Raw genomic sequence first — 21,479 nt, 5'->3', positions numbered from 1 at the left:
TCCTAATGAAACTACAGGCGATCAGAGAAGTTGCACTTGCCAAAATACAACATCTGTTTTCAAATATCCATATAACACAAAACATTCTCACGGAGCTGAATGACAAGACAGTGCGAGCCGTGAGGAAATGGCTCTGCCTAAACACTCACTCGACCCGAGACATCATCTTTCAGCCCCGTGGGGATGGAGGTCTGGGCATCCCAAACATTGAATGGGTTTAGACTGCCACCAGAACTGCTCATCTACTCAACATGCTCAACAGTGATGACCTACAACTCAGAGAAATGGCCCGTGCCTCACTCTTTCTACACCTGCAGCGTCGCAAGATACCACCCGCTGAGGAGAACGAGCCACAATTCCTGGGATTCAAAAGAAAAGAAAACGGTAAACTGGACATCAGAGCCGCAGGCTTTGGTGTGCGGTCAGACTGGATGGACGTTAATGACCTATGCCACCGCTCAGGATTGCAGCTGAGCTGGGCGATGCCTGACGGTACGAACAGGACGGCACGCACCATGAACTGACAAACAAATCCGCGAGAGCATCCATTCTAAGAATGAAGAGGTCACACAACATTCAGGACCAGCCTGAGCCTGCAGGGAAAGTTGGCCCTTCTACCCTTTGGCGACCATCATGCACTGTCACATTCCATCTTCTCCAATAACAGCATAGGTGAGGACATTCTCATCTTCACCATCAAGGCCCGCCTACAAGTCCTACCAACAAAATATAACCTGGCAACCTGGTATCCATCAATACATGACCCACACTGTATCCTACACCCAACCCCCCGCGACAAAGAGACAATAGCACATATCCTAAATGGCTGCAGCCAATACAAAGGACTTTACATAAGCAGGCACGACCGCCTGGTGGATCTGGTGTCAAACAGCATCAGAGAAGTACAGAACAATACAACACAAATGCACAAACACAACACTGTCAAACTGGACTGGTTCAATCACAACACCACCGACAACAACACACTGCACAATATCCCAAATACCCCAGACATTGTTTTCATCAATGAAAGCAGAAAGTCAGTCACCATCATTGAAATAGCTGCTCTTTTGATCTGTACATGGACACCTGCTTCACAACCAAACTCATGAAACATCAGTCCTTGGTAGAATATATTACAACTCTAGGCTACAGCTGCCAACTCATTGTGCTTGTGTTTGGGAGTCTGGGGCATGTCCACAAACTCGTGCTCCGTGGACTGCAATTAGGCAGGCTGCTAAAGCCTGATGCAAAAAAATTAGCAAAATACTGCTCCATTTCAGCCATAATAGGCAGCCTCTTTATCTGGAGAAGACGATGGTTTGTATACCCTTCAGTGCTAAACATGCTTGCAGTTTGCATACATTATATTTAAGTCATCATCTTGCTGCAATGTCTTTTCCTGTGCTTAAGAAGTACATGCAGCAGTGTCTGGTTCAATATAAATGTACTGTACTGCGGCCTTCTTCTAAACTGTTTGGGTCTGTAATATTTGCTGTACTTTAGATCCAAATAAAAGTATTTAAATGTGTGTGTGTGTGTGTGTGTGTGTGTGTGTGTGTGTGTGTGTGTGTGTGTGTGTGTGTGTGTGTGTGTTTGTGTATGTGCTGTTCAGGCTATTTGTCAGTGAATAAATGCTACTACTCTATATTTAAACATGTTTCTGATGTCCGCAATGCACCTTGTTAACTCATTGAGTGCCAATGACGACTATAGTCGTCAATTCAAATAGTAACGTTGAGTGCCAATGACGACTAAAGTCGTCAATTGCATTTTTTGACGGTGGGACGTGGATCAAAGCCTGATCCATCTCCTGTGAAAGTATGGTGGATGTTGAATGTGTAAAAGCTATTTTACGGACCCATTAGGTGGCGACAGTGCTCTCCAGATTAGAGAAAGGCGAGGAAAAAACAGAGAAGAAGTCATGGGGAAACGGAAATCGCATCGGTATGCATCGATATGCATGAAGCATAACGTTAGCTGTGCCTGCAGCAGCCAATCTGCTGCCACAATTGAGCCCCTCCGTGTCCGCTGCGATAGCCCATCCGCATGATTAGTTGTGGAGTTGTTATTATTCTCAACTGGAAGCGATGGGAGCCGGTGACAAATACACGCGGAACGCTGTAAAAAAGCTGGATGTAGCGCACTTTTCAGTGCAGAGCAAACACAGCAGAGCCACCAGAGACACTCCCACGGAGGTGGGGTTTGCAGTTGAGCGGGGTGGGGCACGCAGGGCAGCATACAACACCGACCCAGACAGACCCAGACAGCAGGACAGGATTGGCAAACACAAGCTAGAATATCTGATGCCCACCAGCAGTAAATCAAGACCAGCAAGAAGCTGCAACCAGCAGCGCACGCAGGGGCCAGCGCTGCTGGTTGCAGCTAAAAAATATTATTTTGCCAAACAAAATTCCTTTGTTTTCACTGTTTTATTGAAGGAAATTATTTTTGAGGTGTCACATCAGAAAATATTAGCTTCAGAGTCAGTCATGTGCTTGAAATGCTTCATTTCACAAAAGGCTAATTACATGTATCTCAGCTTCTAGTTTGAAACGTCTCTTTGGTGAAATCAACCTATCTTCTCCGGCTCATAACTAAAGAATGGAAAATGATATCAATAAACTTTTTTTTGCTGATGATAGAAGAGAGTCTCCTCGTTCTTTGAGCGTGTTCGGTGTTTACATAGTACTATCACACAATATTCTGTGGGCCTCGAGAAATCACTGAAAACGCTCTGAAACTCTGGCACTGGGAGCATCCGTTTTCCAAAAGTGGCTGGCACTCAATGAGTTAATAAAATCTTTAATTACAAACCTCTTTGCTGTCGCTTTAGTCCTTTGATCTGCTCATCTCCTCTTTTCTTTTTTTCTCTCTCTCGTTCTCCACACATGCTACCTGCCTGCATGATGCTCACCAGCCCAATAAGATAAGTTAAGTTAAGTTAAGTTATCCTTTATTTATCCCCTTGGGGAAATTCATCCTCTGCATTTGACCCATCCTCTACTAGGAACCTTCCTAGAACTAGGAGCAGTGGGCAGCCACTGTGCAGCGCCCGGGGACCAACTCCAGTTCTTTTGCCAGTACCTTGGTCAGGAGCACTGACAGGAGTATTAACCCTAACATACATGTCTTTCTTGATAGAAAGAGTATGGAATGGATATGATTAAAGATAAGATACTATTGTACAACTGAACATGAGATGCAGTAATAGTACTGTCTGTCGCAACAAGCGCAGACACACAGATGGAGCCGAACGAAAGCAGCCAATATAGGCTATGGATCTGTTTAAGAGCGGGCAGCTGTCATATACAGTTTAGCCTATAAAGTGGGTTCATTCATAAATAAATAGTCACCCTGAGTGCCAGAGCTTCACTCCAGACTAACTGAACTGTTTCAAGTTGAAATGTCTTTGAAAAGCCGCGCTCTCATTTAGTGTAGATGAACAAACTGGCTCCATCACAAGAAAGCAAGATGGACTTGGTGCAGAAGAAAAATGTTACTTTGCCTATTTGAGAGTATTTCAGGTTTAAACCAGATGCAAAAGGTGAGCCAGGATGTAACGCAGGCAATTTGCAAGATTTGCAAGAGAGTTGTACCGTTAAAGGGAGAAGATACAGGGTCCCAAAAGCATGCACAAATCGCTTCAGGGACAGTTTCTTCCCGCAGACTCCTTAACATACACAAATAGTGTAGTAGCTGTACTGAACCGCACTGTAGATGCTACCATTATGTATGTGTAATGTTTAATTGTATGTTTAATTAGGTATAGGCTATTTGCACCTGTACGTCAAATACGTCAAATTCAAAATGTTTAAGTACGTCCAAAGTATGCACATGACATGTGCACCTATGTGCAGTGTATATGCCACTGTCTCTGACTTGTCTTATCACTCTACTGCCTTATTGCTTGTTGTGTCTCTTGTTGTTTTTGCACTCATATGCCCTGTTATATTTGTACTATGCTGTAAACGGAGTTCACAGCACAAGAATTTCACACGTGATACTTGTACTACGGAGTCACAAAAAAAATCTTGAATCTTGAATCTTGAATCTTGAATCTCAAACCACCAACCTACACGTACATGTGCGACATGCACCACGCTGCTGAGAACACCAGGCTAGCCCCAAAAGATGCTGCTGCAAGAGGAAGTCAGATGAGGCAGCCTTCCATCTTGCAGAAAGCACAACATAATTGTAATCATATCATAAGAAACGTTACTCTGGGAGCTGAGCACAGACTGAAAGCTTTGATGAGTGAGCAGGCCAGGCAGCATGTGTAGAATGAGAGAGTCGACACAGATCAAAGGACAAGCGACTGCAAACAGGTTTGTATCATTAGATTTGATTAACGAGGCTCATTGCGGACATCAGAAACATGTTTACATAGCCTTTATTCACTGACAGTCTGAAGACACACTACTCACTGGCGTTGGGGGCGGGGCTTGCGATGACATCGTGCATTGGCGATGTCAAAGGGTGGCGATTGGACGATCTATCTAGAATTTATTTTAATATTTTAACATCATTCCAACACCACAGTCACACCCACCGAGAGATTGTTTGGCAGACACATGCTCGCCTATCCTGTGTTTAGTTGAGTTTATTTATTTGTTGGACAGGCAAAGTGGACATTAAAAGATGGTAAAAAGCAAAGGGTAGTTTTCATCCACCGGAGACTTCAGCGTTTCATTGAGGAGTTGTGGTGAATCTGCAGACAGAAGTGCACAACAGCTGCTGCAGGAAGTAAACAACAATCACACGTATGGAGACAGGATAGTGGAGCGACCAGTTAGGCTGTTACACCGGCGTCAATATCATGAAATGACAACACGTCTCTCTCTCTCTCTGTGCTGTGCAGTGTGCACGCTGACGAGACTCCCCCGAGACAGCCACTGCAGCTCTCTCTGTCTGTCCCTTTTCCCTCTCTCTTTACACACACACACACACACACACACACACACACACACACACACACACACACACACACACACACACACACACACACACACACACACACCTCTCTCTCCCTCTCTCTCACCGCAGCTCTCAAGCCGCTCTGTCTGTCCCTTTCCCCCTCTCTCTTTACACACACATGCTACGACTATGATGCGATCACTTGAGCCTATCAAATCCAACTTGCCACAATAATAAGACATCTCTCTCTCTCTCTCTCTCTCTCTCTCTCTGGTGCCAAAGATGACTCCTCAGGCTCATGAGGTTTAATGCTAAAGCTGAGTATGCACCTGGTAAGACACTGGTGGTCACTGACACACTGTCAAGGAGTCCGGCAGTCAGCACCAAGGACAGCAACACGGAGGCTGACGTCTGCTGCTATGTGAACTCCATCATAAGCACCTTATCTGCATCCAGGCGGAAGTTGGAGGAGATCAGGGAGGCCACACTGGCTGAAAGTGAACTCAAGCAGTAGTAAAGCTGATAAGAAACGGATGGCCAGACCACAGCAGCCACCTACACCCCTCAGCAAGAGACTACTACAGAGGGAGTCTCTCAGAGTGTGACGGCTTAATCACAATGGGAAGCAGCATAGTTATCCCTCAGTCACTGAGAGAGGAAATAATATGAAAAATCCACCAGGGCCTCTCTAAATGCAGGGAGAGGCCACAAGCATCAGTGTGGTGGCCAGGCCTATCAGCTGATTTGAAACAAAGAGTGGAGAGATGTGAGTTCTGTTGTGAAAACAAGAGACCACAGCGGAAAGAACCACTAAACCCAACCCCCTTACCAGACAGGCCCTGGCAGAGGGTTGGCATGGACTTGTGTGAACACAAAGGAAACAGCTATTTGGTAGTTTCAGATTATTTCTCTCGCTACCTTGAGATACTGGAATTACCCACTACAACAGCTGATCAGGTGGTGATGAAGTTAAAGGTGACCTTTGCCAGGTATGGGATCCCTGACACAGTCTGCTCAGATAACGGGCCACAATTTGAATGTGAGACCTTCAAAAGATTCAGTCAGGAGTACGACTTTGATCACATCACATCCAGCCCGCACCACCCATCCAGCCCGCACCACCCATCACATCACATCACATCACATCACATCACATCACATCACATCACATCACATCACATCACATCACATCACATCACATCACATCCAGCCCGCACCACCCATCCGGGAACGGGCAGGCAGAACGGGCTGTGCAGACAGCTAAGAGGATCCTGAAGCAGAAGGATCCGGTGCTGGCCCTTCTGAGCTACCGAGCCACGCCCACAACAGCCAAGCCCAGTGGAGCTTCTGGGCTTTGAACGTGCAGTTCAAATAAAAGAAGTAACGTTGAAACAACGTCTCATCATTTGACACTGACTCTGTCCATCTCTTTATACAGTCTATGCTTTTAGCCACAAACTACACGTCACACTGACTCTGTCCATCTCTTTATACAGTCTATGCTTTTAGCCACAGACTACACATCACACTGACTCTGTCCATCTCTTTATACAGTCTATGCTTTTAGCCACAGACTACACATCACACTGACTCTGTCCATCTCTTTATACAGTCTATGCTTTTAGCCACAGACTACACATCACACGGACTCTGTCCATCTCTTTATACAGTCTATGCTTTTAGCCACAGACTACACATCACACTGACTCTGTCCATCTCTTTATACCAGTGTATCTTAAAGTGTGGGGCGCGCCCCACTTGTGGGGCGCAGTGGTATTACAGGTGGGGCGCGGGTGAAATCCGCGGAACCAATGTTTTAGCCATTTTTAGGTCGGACTTCTTTTCCCCGTGAGGAAATAAACAAACCCCGCGCTTCCGTAGTGACCCGTTCATTCATCAGACAGACTGGAGGCTGTTTAGTTTAGATTAGTGCACAATGAAGAGACATTTGGCTGGGACAAACAAGGAGTCGGAGGGCGGCAGTCAACTAAAAAAACCGAGACGAAAATATGATGACGCCTATCTTGCTCTGGGATTCACAGTCAATGCGGTAGGAGACGAGGAGAGACCAGTCTGTGTTCTCTGTCTGAAAACTCTGGCAGCGGACAGCATGAAGCCTAACAAATTAAAAAGACACTTGGAGACAACACACCCCACTTTCGTCAATAAGCCACTCGGGTTCTTTCAGAGGAAACTCGGTGAATACCGCAAGCAGGAAAATCGCTTTGTAAAAGTGGCATCAGTGAACAGCAAAGCACAACTAGCGTCATACAAGGTCGCATACAGAATTGCACAGTGCAAGAAGCCGCACACCATCGCTGAGGAGCTCATACTCCCAGCAGCTATCCATATGGTGTCAACTATGCTGGATGAGACCAGCGCTGCAAAATTGAAGACTATCCCGCTGTCCAATGACACAGTTGCAAAACGTATATGTGACATTTCAAATGATCTCGAGGAACAACTCACGGAAAAACTGACAGACACACGTTTCGCCTTACAAGTGGACGAGGCTACGGACAGCAATAAAGACTGCTTGCTTATCGCCTATGTTCGCTTTGTCACGTCGGAGTCACTGAGTGAGGATTTGCTGTTTTGCAAGTACGTTACAAGCAGAGCAACAGCTGAAGAGCTATGCTTCTGGACAGTTACCTGACACAACACGGGCTGAATTGGGAGAACTGTGTGGGTTTTTGCAGCCACTAATACTGAGAAAACTTGAGTCCTCACCATTATTATTATTATTTTCTGCACAGGTTGCACTTTATTATTCTTTTGAAAAGATTTGCAGTGGAAAACAGGCTCATTGCAGCCACTAATACTGATAAAACTTGAGTCCTCACAAATGTCTGCACTTATTATTTTCTGCAGGTTGCACCTTATTATTGTTTTGAAACGATTTGCAGTGGAAAACAGGCAGCCCGCCCTTAATACAGTGATAGTGACTTGAACTCACAATTAAGATATTTGAATTTATTTTGTTTTGTAGAGGTTGCACTTTATTGTTATTGTTTTTGAAAAGATGTGCAGGGCAAAACAGCCAGAATATAGAAATGAATGGTCATTATGTCAATAAAAGTTAAACTTGGACCGTTTTGTTTCAATTTTGTTGGGGCGGTGGGGCCCGAAAGCTTTTCTTCCTCCAAAGTGGGGCCTGACAGAAAAAGTTTGAGAACCACTGCTTTATACAGTCTATGCTTTTAGCCACAGACTACACATCACACTGACTCTGTCCATCTCTTTATACAGTCTATGCTTTTAGCCACAGACTACACATCACACTGACACTGAGTATCAGTATAAACTTAGACCTAGACTACCTAGACCTGAATTAGCAGTATAATATTAGTCATCCTAAATAATCCTAATAAATTTTGATTTGACCTAATTTTTATTGCTGTCTATAGAGTTAGTTCCACCTCTGCGCAGATTCCCCCGCTCTCTTCTCTCTCTCCCCCTCAGGTGTCCTCATTGGCCTGACGTACACCCCACCGCTGCAGCCCTAGGTCCGGCCGTCATCGTCCTAGCCACCTGTCGTCATTCTAGGCCATCTACCCACTACTCCTTCTACTGTCTGACACCCCGGGCTCACCACCATCGCCGACTCCTATCCTCATCATCCTGGTCACCTGCTTGCCTAAGGGAAGGGGGGGGCGCCCCCCCAGCCCCCCCCCCGCCGCCCCATCATCACCTCCAACTCCTATCCTCCCCTCCTCTTAATCATCACCTCCGACTCCTATCCTCCCCTCCTCTTAATCCATGTCACCAACGCGGACTCATGGATTCCTCAGATCATCCTCATGGAACTCCCAATCTTGTTACCCTTTTTGTCACCTAGCTAATTAACTAGTATTCTCTAAACCTACGAACACTTAAAGACTGCATTTTCTATTTCTTTTTGGACTCTACTTTTTAGATTTTCAACTCCCTTCCCTGATCTTAGGATAATTTAAAAATTACATTTTTATATCCCTTCTGTTGGACTCTTTTTTACATTTTCAATTTTCTGTTCTCTTGTACATTTTATTTCCATAATAAACCATTCACAGAGTTTCATTATCGGAAACTCTGTGCATGGTTTAGCCCGGCATCTCTCGGCCTGTCTCGGAGGGGAGTCCCCATATGGGGGTCCGCTGCTGTGGCCTGGTGGGTGGGCCCGTCCCCCGCGTGGCCTGCTCTCACGCTCTCAGTCACTATGCTGGTGGCTGGGGGCTGGGGGGGCGGGTCGCGTGGGGGCTGGGTCCGCCTGGGCCGCAGCAATTGGCCCCTAGCACAACGACCTCACAAGGTTCCTCCTCAGCCAAGTCACTGGGGCAATCCATGCGGCAATCCATATGGTGGAAAGGTTTTCTTGCGTTCACTGGGGGTGAGGGGGTGCCGCTGTGTCCCGGCCTGGCCTTCCCTCCCACGCCATATGTGGGCGGGGGCCGGGTCGGGGGGCATCGGTGCTCTTCATCACTGGTCGAGGGCTGCCGGTTGGTTTAGAACAGCTTAGGTAAGCGATAGATTAGCTACAGCCTAAGGCTGACCTGTTAGTGTTCAGGCTAAAATCAGACTAGAGCAGGGTAGGATAGGCCAGATTAGGCTGTAGATTAGCTAGATACTATGTCCCAGTTAGCTCTGGTTAATGCTTAGAGTAGTCAGTTGTCTGATCTTCTCCCCCCCCCTCTCTTTCCCCCTTTCCCCGCTTCTTCCCTTCTTCCCCCTTCTTGTTCTCCTCTCTTTCCATGCTCTTTCCTCCCCCACATCCCACCGCCCCCCCCTCCCTTCTCCTGCTCTCTCCTCATTCTCCCCCCCCTCTGCTCCTTCTCCTCTTCTCCCCTATTTTCCTGAATCCCTGCCACTTCCTGCTCTCCCTTCTCTCACATTCCCCCTGCTCTCCTTCCCCTGCACCCTCCCACCTCTCCATCTCTGCCTCTCTGTCCTCCTCCCTCTCTCACATTCCCCCTGCTCTCCTTCCCCTGCACCCTCCCACCTCTCCTTCTCTGTCCTCTCCTCCTCCACATTTCCCATTTTCCCCCCACCCTCGCCCTAATCCGGGCCCGTATCCTACTCCCTCCCTCCACCCTAGACCCTACCTCTACTCTCTGTCCTCCCCCCTCTCTCACATTCCCCCTGCTCTTCTTCCCCTGCTCTCCTTCCCCTGCACCTCTACTCTCTGTCCTCCCCCCTCTCTCACATTCCCCCTGCTCTCCTTCCCCTGCACCCTCCCACCTCTCCTTCTCTGTTCTCTCCTCCTCCACATTTCCCATTTTCTCCCCACCCTCGCCCTAATCCGGGCCCGTATCCTACTCCCTCCCTCCACCCTAGACCCTACCTCTACTCTACCTCCCCTGTACCCTTCCACCTCTCCTTCTCTGTTCTCTCCTCCTCTCTGTCCTCTCCCCTCTCTCACATTCCCACTGCTCTTCTTCCCCTGCGCCCTCCCACCTCTCCTTCTCTGTTCTCTCCTCCTCTCTGCCCTCTCCTCCCTCTCACATTCCCCCTGCTCTCCCTCCCCTGCACCCTCTCCTTCTCTGTTCTCTCCTCCTCCACATTTCCCATTTCTCCCCACCCTCGCCCTAATCCGGGCCCGTATCCTACTCCCTCCCCTCCCCCAACCCTAGACCCTACCCCTACCCTGGCTCTCCCTCCCCTGCACCCTCATCTCTCCTCCCCTGTTCTCTCCTCCCCTCCCCCAACCCTAGACCCTACCCCTACCCTGGCTCTCCCTCCCCTGCACCCTCATCTCTCCTCCCCTGTTCTCTCCTCCTCCACATTTCCTATTTTCTCCCCACCTCCCCCCTCTCCTCCCTCCCTCCCTCCACCCTAGACCCTACCTCTACTCTACCTCCCCTGTACCCTTCCACCTCTCCTTCTCTGTTCTCTCCTCCTCTCTGTCCTCTCCCCTCTCTCACATTCCCACTGCTCTCCTTCCCCTGCGCCCTCCCACCTCTCCACATTTCCTATTTTCTCCCCACCTCCCCCCTCTCCTCCCTCCTCCCTCTCCCTCCCTCCTCCACTCTCCTGCTTTCTTCAAATGTTCAAATGTTATCTTTATTCTGTATATTCTTGTTACTGTGTGTTAGCTAGAATCAGCTAGACATACTTTCTGTGAAGCCCTCTGAGACATGCTTGTGAATTAGGGCTATATAAATAAACTTGACTTGACTTGACTCTGTCCATCTCTTTATAGTCTATGCTTTTAGCCACAGACTACACATCACACTGACTCTGTCCATCTCTTTATACAGTCTATGCTTTTAGCCACAGACTACACATCATACTGACTCTGTCCATCTCTTTATACAGTCTATGCTTTTAGCCACAGACTACACATCAAACTGACTCTGTCCATCTCTTTATACAGTCTATGCTTTTAGCCACAGACTACACATCATACTGACTCTGTCCATCTCTTTATACAGTCTATGCTTTTAGCCACAGACTACACATCACACTGACTCTGTCCATCTCTTTATACAGTCTATGCTTTTAGCCACAGACTACACATCACACTGACTCTGTCCATCTCTTTATACAGTCTATGCTTTTAGCCACAGACTACACATCATACTGACTCAGTCCATCTCTTTATACAGTCTATGCTTTTAGCCACAGACTACACATCACACTGACTTTGTCCATCTCTATATACAGTCTATGCTTTTAGCTACAGACACACGTCACACTGACTTTGTCCATCTCTTTATACAGTCTATGCTTTTACTTACACTTTTTTTTACTTACACTTACACTTCAGATCATGTGTGCGCGCGCACACATGATTGGGGGGGGGATTTAAAGACTTTAAGGGTGACTTTTTTTCAGCCGATATTTCAAATATCTGCTTCTCCTGTCCGATAAGCCATAATAATTTCACATTTCCATATTTAAAAAAGGAGGGTCTTAACCTGTAGTTTATGCATATCTGAGTCTAAATTATGGCTTTTGTCATTATCTGCAGACTAAGCAGTCATAGGCTTTCGGTTCTATCAAAGCCTTTATTTTTCTGCATTGAGCGATACACTACTAACACACTCATATCATATTACATCAGAAGTGTTCTTTGTTTTGTGTTAGTGATGTCAGTTAGATGTGGGTAGGTCAGAGCTATGGAATATTAAATCATCCATCTTTGCTCACTACATCTGCCTTTGTGCTTACCGAGCGGGGAGGCTACATGTACACCGCTGCCTGTAGTCTGGAGGTAAAAACTTCTGGCTTCTTCTAGCTATGGGCGGAATGTAGGAACCAAAGTGCTTCAAAGATGTAATGTTATGGATTCTGCAAGTTTCTTCAAGTACTTCTTTGAATACTTAGTTTGGTATGTCCATGCTTCTTATTTTTTCTCTAACTCGTAGCAACTGCCAAGGTTAGACTGCCTACTGCTGCATTTCTATGGGGGAACGAAAACACTGCAGAGCGGAACACAGGACCAGAACACGGAGCGGGTCATCCTGCCTGTAGTAATTGGTACCAGGCTCTTCCCGAGTAGTAGTAGTAGTAGTAGTAGTTTATTTGGTGAATGTCAACAAAAACAGGACACAAATACAGAGACAGACAATCACCGAGGATAAACACAATAAAGTCTCAGACTTATTTCCATTGTGGTCCTCATGAACATAAAACATAAAAGGGGACATACGTGAAACATGGATGGGTATCACCATCAATACTCAAATTAGGATTTTTAACATTATTACAAGTTTGAAGAGTAATAAAGGTACACTTGAATTTTTACAATACATAGACATTTGTTGTTGTATGTAAGGAATTAACAGACATAAACACAAGGGCAGAGGGTGGGGGAGGGAGAAGCTCATCACCATCACACAGACGTGGCTCTGCTGGCTATTGCAGCTCCAGGGGGATGTTTTGAGGAAAAAAAAGGGGGGGGGGGCAGTGGGTAAGGATGCAAGGGAGCTATAGAGGGACAACAAGGCAGCCTTGAGCTTGGGTGGGGTGGGGTGTGTGCGTGTGTGCGTGTGCGTGTGAGAGTGTGTGGATGTTGTGTGGTCGGAGTGTCAATTGTCCTTGTGCGTGCAATGTGCCTGATAATCCTTACATGGGAACCGTCTCTTCCCGGATGGTGAGCGATAACACAGCAAGTCCAAGTCGCTATGGAGACAGCCTCGGCCAGAGAGTCTTATCATCAGGTGTCTAGGGCGGGGGTGAAACGTGGGGGTTGGAGCTCGCACATTTCCACAGGCTCTTCACAGGGACTTTATCTTTCGCCGTTGCCCTTGGCCAAGGCCAACATGCAGTGGGGGGTTCCGAAAAAGTGATGGATGTTTTGGTTAGCGGAGCGAAAATAACATTCCAAAACTTTCCACTCCAGGCTCGTCTCATCAACTTAAACCCTTCTGCGCCGGCTGTTAAAACTTCTCCAAGATCAAGTCCAATTTTCAGTTCACGTCTGCAATCATACCATCCATCTTTTGATTGCGATCTGTAATCGAAATAGTCTGAGTGTTCACAACACGGCTCAACTCGTTAATCATACCCATGATCATAGGTAGCTTAGGGCTGTCAGAATTTTTCCCCATCATGGTAATCTTCCGATAGACAACGGCAATGCTCAATCCCATTAGCAAGTGTCCTGCTATCATAAATCCAAATAGATAAATATCTTCGACGTCCTCGACGGTCAGAACAGCAAGGCAAAGTACCCGCCATTTGAGCCAGGCGTCCATTACGTACCCCGCGGCGAATGTCCCGTCAGGGCACTCAGGCTCCCCGGATCCTGCATTCCTCGTGGAGATAATCTTATCAATTGCGTTGAGAGACCAGCTTATTAGTTCCATAATTCCTTAGGTTTTGAAGAGACAGTGTAAAGGAGTAGCTTTTTAGGGCAGGGTGCAGGCAGTGAGGAGAGAAGAGAGAGCAGGAGAGGAGGAGATTTGCGACCGCCCTGTTCGAGAGGCAAGTCAGAAGAGCCTGGTGACGCGAGGTTAGCTGCCTGAGGTAACGTTCAGCTAACAGTCCGCCGTCTAATGTGTCTGACCAGTCGTCTGTATTCAGCAACGTTCGTTCCGCACCGTCGACACCTGGTCAACACCTGGGCTAAAATAAGCCTATAGACATTGACGCGCAAACAATTGCGGGACTTCTCCCGCATTATAAATGACAAATCTGCGGGAATTGCACAAATATGCGTGAATCTCGCAATCCCACGCCAAATTTTAAGGCCTGGGTTTTGATTGCCTGGCAACAAACAACGTGTCACAGCAGTAAATGTCCCCCACCTTCAGAAGGCCAGTCAGCTCACCATGCTTGGTTCCACATATCATGTGACTCTGGACATTGTAAAACTCCTAGCAGCAGTTTGTCCAGTCAACACCTGGGTCAGTGACCGAGTGCCCAGGTGATTCAAGCCACCATAGTGTAGTAATAGTATTAAATGTGTGAACTTAAACGTATGTTTGAATGTTTATGTTTATGTTATGGACAAGTTGGACATTGAATCATGTCAGTGTGTTTTACTGGTATTGTTCCAGACCAGTGTAAAATTCACAAGTGGACCTTCAATTAAAGAAAGTTTCAACAGATTAGGTTATGGTTAGGTGTAGCGGCACCTGGTGGACATCTGCACTCTTTTACTATTTTCCTTTTGATATGAGCTCATTAAGCCACGATAAGCCCTCTTTTTGTCATATCTTCCCACTATATAATATATAATAAATTACAAAATCAAATGATGTCAAATGTATTTCTCTTGTCACATTGCTAGTTCTTATGGTGCTGTATACCTGGGAGGATCTACTACTTTCATCAATGGTAAATATGTGTTTTCCTCGTTAAGCAGCTTTCACATGAAGTCTTTTAGAAAGTCCCACATGATGTCATCACCTTCACAGTAGGAAGCATGCGCAATTATACGTTGGTGCACTGGCTGCACGTGCAACCCCTAGTGGCCAGACTTTTTTTTACTTTTTTTTCTTTTCTTTCCCCACCTTTTATTTATACAGGGGGAGTCTCACAGAGCAATGCTCTCTTTTTCAGGAGTGCCCTGTTCAGAATGTGTTGTCATATCCTACTATAGCATTCAGTGTCTCCTATACAGTTATCTATTTGTGGAGGTACACCACAATAGATTTTGAGCACCACAAATAGATTTTGACTGCCACATATTAATTTCAAGTAGTTGACTGCAAACACTTGCTTTAGGAGCCCACTAGATGGTGCTCTGAGGCCCACCAGTGGGCCACGGTTCAGTGGTTGGGAAACACTATCATGCAGATAGAATAGGCTATATAAGGAGACAATTATTTTTTCATCACTGTAAAGCCACAGCATAGTGAAGAGGATATTAATGTGATGTGTGTAGTTCTTCATATCTACTAGCCTCTTCATTTTGCTCTCAGAGTGGCCCAGATTAATGCATTTTATTTTAAAGGCCCATTCCGTTGGTTCTGGCGAGAAATAAATGTGCACAAAGTGTTTATTATTGGCACTGAGTGAATGCGCCTTGACGTAACTTAAAAATGGCGACCAGGGGCGTTTCTCTCCGACCAGCCGTTCAGAAGATACATGAAAACCGCAGTTTCGAAGTGGATAGCATCTCCCGCTAGAGGATGTGACGTCTCGCGCGTTCACGTCACGAGCTTGTCTCTTGTAGACGCTAACAGGAAATGGCTAAAGTAGCTTTTAACGTTACGTTCGTCGCTAGCTGATAGCTAAAGGAAACAACAACACAGACTCCAGAAAAAGTCCAGACTAAATAAATAAATATTTATCTAATGAAGCCTGTCTGGCCAGACAGCAGCAATGTGACCGACATCGGGGGGAAACTAGAGTCAGGACTGTGTTTTCGGTTCATGAAGGGAACTTGCTGCTTGTAGCTACTGTAATGTGGTTTTGACCAGATAACGTTAGCTGCTTGCTAATGGATTTTCAAGATTCAAGATTTTTACTGTCACTCCGTAGTACAAGTATCTGACCACCTGGTCAGAAACTCTGCTAACATTACCGTCTTGTGTGAAGTAATGCAACCCTAACGTTACTACCGTTATGCTTATGGTCATGGAACATTATTGTTTGACTGCATTTAGCTGCAGTGGTGAGTCGTTAGCTTGATGCTATACGCGGCTAACTAATAGATTTAGCTATATTTATAGAAATTACCACCAGCCCCACTAATAACGTTACTGTCTTGTGTTGATAATGAATCTAACAGTCAGAAATATGCCTAACGTTAGCCTACTGTCTGTTATGCTTACGGTACATTGACGGTACCGTACATACAGAGGGAGCAGGCTATTTCCTGGCTTGTGCTAACATGAGTATCCACTTCCCGCAGCCAGCAGGCTCTGACTGCAGTGGGACTGCACATACTAGTAACGTTAGCTTTATGCTAATCGCGGCTAACTAATATTAATTTACATTTATAGAAATTACCATCAGCCCCACTAATAACGTTACCGTCTTGTGTGGATAATGAATTTAACAGTCCTAAATATGCCTAACGTTACTGTTATGCTTATGAAACATTGTTTGATTGTTCAGTTTGGTCAACTCCAGGCATTACCGTACATACAGGGGGAGCAGGCTATTTCCTGGCTTGTGCTAACATGAGTATCGACTTGCCCGCAGCCAACGCAAGCCAAAACACGACCAAACATGCCACAATAACGTCCCCTAATTCATCCAGAATCCTTCCTGGGCATCTCGAGGCTGATCTGACCGATAAATTGTCCAGGTTGCCGTTTTCAAGTGACTTTTATGAGTTAACATTACAAAGCAACGAACAGCTCTGCTGTTGCCAGGCAACTGTTTGTGCGCGTGCGAGTATGGTGCCCGCGCGTCAGCTCGTTCACACGCTGCCTGCAGTTACACTAACGGCCACCGGCGTCAGTAATAGTGAGTATTGACGGATTGGGCCTTTAAAATTTACAAAATTTCTTTATCCCCCCTAGAGACCTAGAGACCCCCCTACCGGACTTAAATTTACTTCTGGGTAGTGCAACCCCTGTTTGGAAGGTCTAGAATCGCCTATGGTAGGAAGTGAATGAATGACATCACATGCTGCTGTGTGAATGGACTTTCTATCTATCTAGTTGAATGTGTTGCTTTGTTTTCATGAATCAAATGAAATACACACTTACATTTCCTCAGACCTGGTTTCAACCACCGCACTGCATCATGGTCCACACTGGAGGAAGAAACAAAGTCAGATCAGAATGTAACCACGTTCAAATTCACCATACATTGTAAGCTGATGTTAAGTTGATTAAGGGTAAAATGGTTTAAATAAGGTGTCAAAAGTTCATAAAAGTTTAAAATGAATACTGGAATAAATAAGTTAGAAAGCTACAGATGTACAGTTATAAATATTTTCTTTTATTTTGAAAGATCATTTGGCAAGAGGAAGTGGTAATCAAGAATACTGGTCCTTCATTGGTTGAGGGAGGAATCAATAACGGGAAGGGGTGGACACAGGAAGTAGGAGCTTGTGTGAACCATGCACTTGACTGCCCAAGTCACGGAGTGAACAGAGTTGCAAATATGTTGTGTTGGTGTTTGAAGATGATCTACTGGACCATTTTCGATAGGATACTGATTATTCATACTTGCGGTGAGCAGCTGTTGACATTTTTAACCTAAATGTGCTGTATAGTTGTTCACATGTTTTCATAGTAGCTCATTAAGCCGACATCTGGTTGTTAGCATTCATTAGCAAAGTGAATAGACAGATAGCCACTGTGTAGCTAACCCAGCTTGCATTACAGGCAGTAGTTCACAGTTTCTGATGAGGAAACCCTGAAGCAACACCAGATGGCGCTGCTGCGAGCTGCCAAGTCATCACCACTCTGAAACCCTTGGATTTAGACAGAGAGACCCTGCCATCTTTTGGAGACTTTGTGATAAGCTAAGCATCCCCAATGACCAAGCAACTGGACTCAAAACTCAGATTGGACTCAAAACTCTTGACCAAGGTACTAGGGCTGGGCGATATAGTTAAAAAGTATATCGATATCAAATATTTAATATCAGTCTATATCGATAATTATTGGTAATTTTAATGACCTGTTTTTATGAATAAAAAAACATGAGAAGAAAAAGGTTGCATTTAACCACTTCATTTTGAACCACCTTATTTTTAAGGCACACAGGTAATTTGTCACACACATAGATGCTCTGAGTGCAACTGCAAGCAGTAATTTCGCCCCAAAGCTCTGGAATGAGCTCCACCAGGGCTTAAAAGCCTCTGCTTCTCTGGAGATCTTCAAGGGGCAGCTGAAGACCCACCTTTTCAGACAGGCGTTTGGACTTTTGTAGTCTGAACTGTTGATTTTGTACTCTGAACGCAGAGTCTGCGTCTGAGTCTGAGTCTGAGTCTGAGTGTATTATCTTTATGTCCTTTCTGCTGTATTTTATATTTTGCTGTATTTTATATTTTGCCTTTAAACCACTGTGAAGCACTCTGTGCATCCGTGCTGAGAAGGGTGCTATACAAATAAAGTTTTACTTACTTACTTACTAATTTACAGACATGGTGATGTTTTATTTTGATGACATAGCCTAGCGATGCCAGCCTTCTAAAAGAAATGTTTGGTAATGTGTATTTCAGGGTTGTAGGGTTAACGTTAGGTGAATCAGTGAATGAGCTGCCCTGCAAAGTAACATTGCAGACGTCTGTATTTGTGAAATTGGTGTCTAACAATAATGTTAATGTCCCGGGCGCAGAAAACAGATGGTACCATTATTAATAGAACATATGTTAACACGTTGTCAATCTATATTAACATGAATTGAAACTCACTCACATCGAATTCTTTGTAATGTTTACAGACGGTGTTCTGCTTTCGGTGTCCCTTTTATTAACAATTAATGCCTCCACATCTTCTCCCATTATGTTGTTTCACATGGTGGTGTGGTGCTAGGTGAGACCAAACATGCTGTTTGGCTGTTTCCGTGTCACTTGTAGTAACAAGGTACATGATTGGCTGTATGAGCCACGGAGCAGAGGGAAGCGCTCTATCAAACCATTTTTTTATTGTATTGATGACGTCTCTATCACAATATATATTGCTAATGCTATCATTTTATCACCCAGCCCTACAAGGTTCCTAACGTTACTTTTATTTGATTGCTCTTCTGAGTGAAGCAGCCAAATCGTTTTGGGCCTCTCCGCTCCCAAGCTTCGCATCAGGCCTGCAACTGGGGGTTTATTTTAAGTTTTAATATCTACTGGCTTTTGGTGTGTGTGTGCGCGTGCTTGGTGAGAGTGGGCCCACTGAGTTTTGGTGTGACGTAAGCACAAGGCCGGATTAACCATAGGGCACCCGGGACAGGTGCCCCGGGGCCCTCGGGGTGAAGGGGCCCTCGAGCCCAGGGAAAAATAAATAAATAATAATAATAATAATAATAATAATAATAATACAAATAATAATAATAAAAAAATGCTGGGTCCCCCCAGGGCCCCCCGGCATGATCTATTAATGTCATTATTGATTTTTATGGCCAGCAAGCATAAATGCATTGTCTGTGTGATTCCCTCACTTTGGTGTCATTTTTATGATTATTCCAACGGCACTTGAAGGCAGCATCACATTGCAACCATCCGACCGCATTTGAATGCACCACCAGTATTAGCACGGCACACACAGCCACAGTCAAATTGGCGGCCGCTTACAGTCAGTCAGACAAGCAGAAGTGAACGGTGGTCATTCGAATCAGACTACGTTTAGTTAGTTGTTTTAACTGAGTACAGCTTCATTGTGCTCCAGTATTAGAGTTTTCAGACGTACGGTATAAAGGGTCCAAGTCTTTGAGCGAGCGCGAGCCGCTGCTGCATAGTATTTTTACGGGTGTATTGTTAAATATCCCGCCATAGCCTGTGCTAGCCTAGCACTGCTAGGCTGGCTAACTACCGCCGTCCGCCAAGACCACGGACGGAGGGCTGCAGCCTGCCGGATTCCGAGACCTGAAAGACCTCTCGACTCGCCTTGTTGACCAGGTGGTACCTCCCCAGAGCTCGGCTACCCAGGAACCCTCCACTAAGAGCCTGAGGTCCCGAGAAACTCTCTGTCCGTGTCTAGCGAACTCGCTAGCAAACAGACTGTGCTAACGCTAACGCTAGGGAGCGAGGACGCGGCCAGGCCGGGGCACTTCTTCACCGGGCGGGCGGGCAGCCTGGCCACCGGAGGCCGGAGCCGGCAGCGCGGATGCTAATGATGAGCTAACACCACCAGTGCACCTCCAGAGTCAGCGGGAATTCTCTGATCCAGAGCCCTGGGCTCTGCTCTCGCCTCTCGTCTCAACGTATCCTGTACTGTGAGTAATCAGCCTTGCCTTGGGCTGCAGCAGGGCCAGGGGGGCTCGTCATTAGCCCGGCAGCGCGGATGCTAATAATGATGAGCTAACAGACACCACCAGTGCACCTCCAGAGTCAGCGGGAATTCTCTGATCCAGAGCCCTGGGCTCTGCTCTCGTCTCAACGTATCCTGTACTGTGAGTAATCAGCCTTGGGCTGCAGCGGGGGGGGCTCGTCGTCATTAGCCCCGGTCTGCAACGTTTACACCGGGCATGTAAGCCCACCAGAATCGGTAACAAGCTAACTCTGTTACAGCCTCACCACCAGTGTATTTCCAGTGTTAGTCTAACATCCAGGCCAGGCCCCGGTATTACATGAACTTCTGGAACAACAGAAGGCATTCTACAAAGATCTGATTAGCAAAGAAACAGACAGGAAAATCATGGAGGAGAACAACAACAGATCATGGGATATAAACAGCTTAACCCGAAAGTCCAGCGGGGCTGCAAAGAAGAGGAACAAAAAGTTGAAAGAAGCGGCATCTATTAGAAATGTGCCTGTTATTAGCAGCTACTTCAAAAAAGCAGAAAATGGCGCCGAGCCCGAGCTAGCAGTAGCAGCTAATTCTAGTAGTAGTACTAGCAATAGCGTTACTGCTAGCAGTACTGCCAGCACTAGTACTGGGCCACCGCAGCTAGCTGTAGCTAACCTTGTTAGTAGCCTGGAAGAAGAAGCCGCATCAAGCAGCAGCAATGCAGATACAGAGTCAAGGCCGCCTCGACAACAAGATATAGCAGGCAGAGGAAACGATGAAGAAGAGAATGAAGAGGATGAAAACAACAACAACCTAACAAAAACAGTGGAGCCGGTCGACGTTACTGGAGCAGCTGCAGATGTCAACCAAAGCAGAGGAGCAGAGGCAGCCGCAACAGGTGACGCCCCGCCATCATTTCTTCAGACCCTGCATTATGGGGATTGATTACAGAGAAGATCAGGGGGCTTTGGCCTTTCAGAATCGTGCCGCCAAGTATCCCGCATCCCGGAGGGAGGCTGCCGTGGGGCCGGCACGTTCTCTCACTAACGATGCACTGACGAGACGCCTTCAAAATGGTGAAACTGTACCACGCGAATTGATTATATATTCACTCTCTACCGGAGCAATTTATTGCTTTGCTTGTAAACTTTTGTCAACGTCAACGCAAACCTACTCATTTGTTTCTGGATTCACTAATTGGAAACACATTGAAAGAATAATGGAACACGAGATGAGTCCCGAGCACAGGAAATGTATGCTTTCTCTTATTCATCGTACTCAGCATGTGGG

At 46.1% G+C, this 21,479-nt stretch overlaps 1 protein-coding gene across 1 annotated transcript in view; it reads right to left on the bottom strand.

The window, feature by feature from the left end:
- Window positions 1–21,479, bottom strand: part of LOC310782201 (protein NLRC3-like) — a gene marked incomplete at both ends in the record, with an annotated part of 155,224 nt that overhangs the window by 4,641 nt on the left and 129,104 nt on the right. The window contains one exon of the mRNA XM_083642887.1: window positions 17,004–17,050. Coding sequence (XP_083499013.1) covers window positions 17,004–17,050 — 47 coding nt within the window. The remainder of the gene's footprint in view (window positions 1–17,003; window positions 17,051–21,479) is intronic.

Source organism: Poromitra crassiceps (assembly GCF_964638095.1).
Source record: "Poromitra crassiceps genome assembly, chromosome: 9".
NCBI lineage: Eukaryota > Metazoa > Chordata > Actinopteri > Beryciformes > Melamphaidae > Poromitra > Poromitra crassiceps.
Note: the sequence above shows the minus strand (reverse complement) of the source record. Positions and strands in the feature narration are given on the sequence as shown.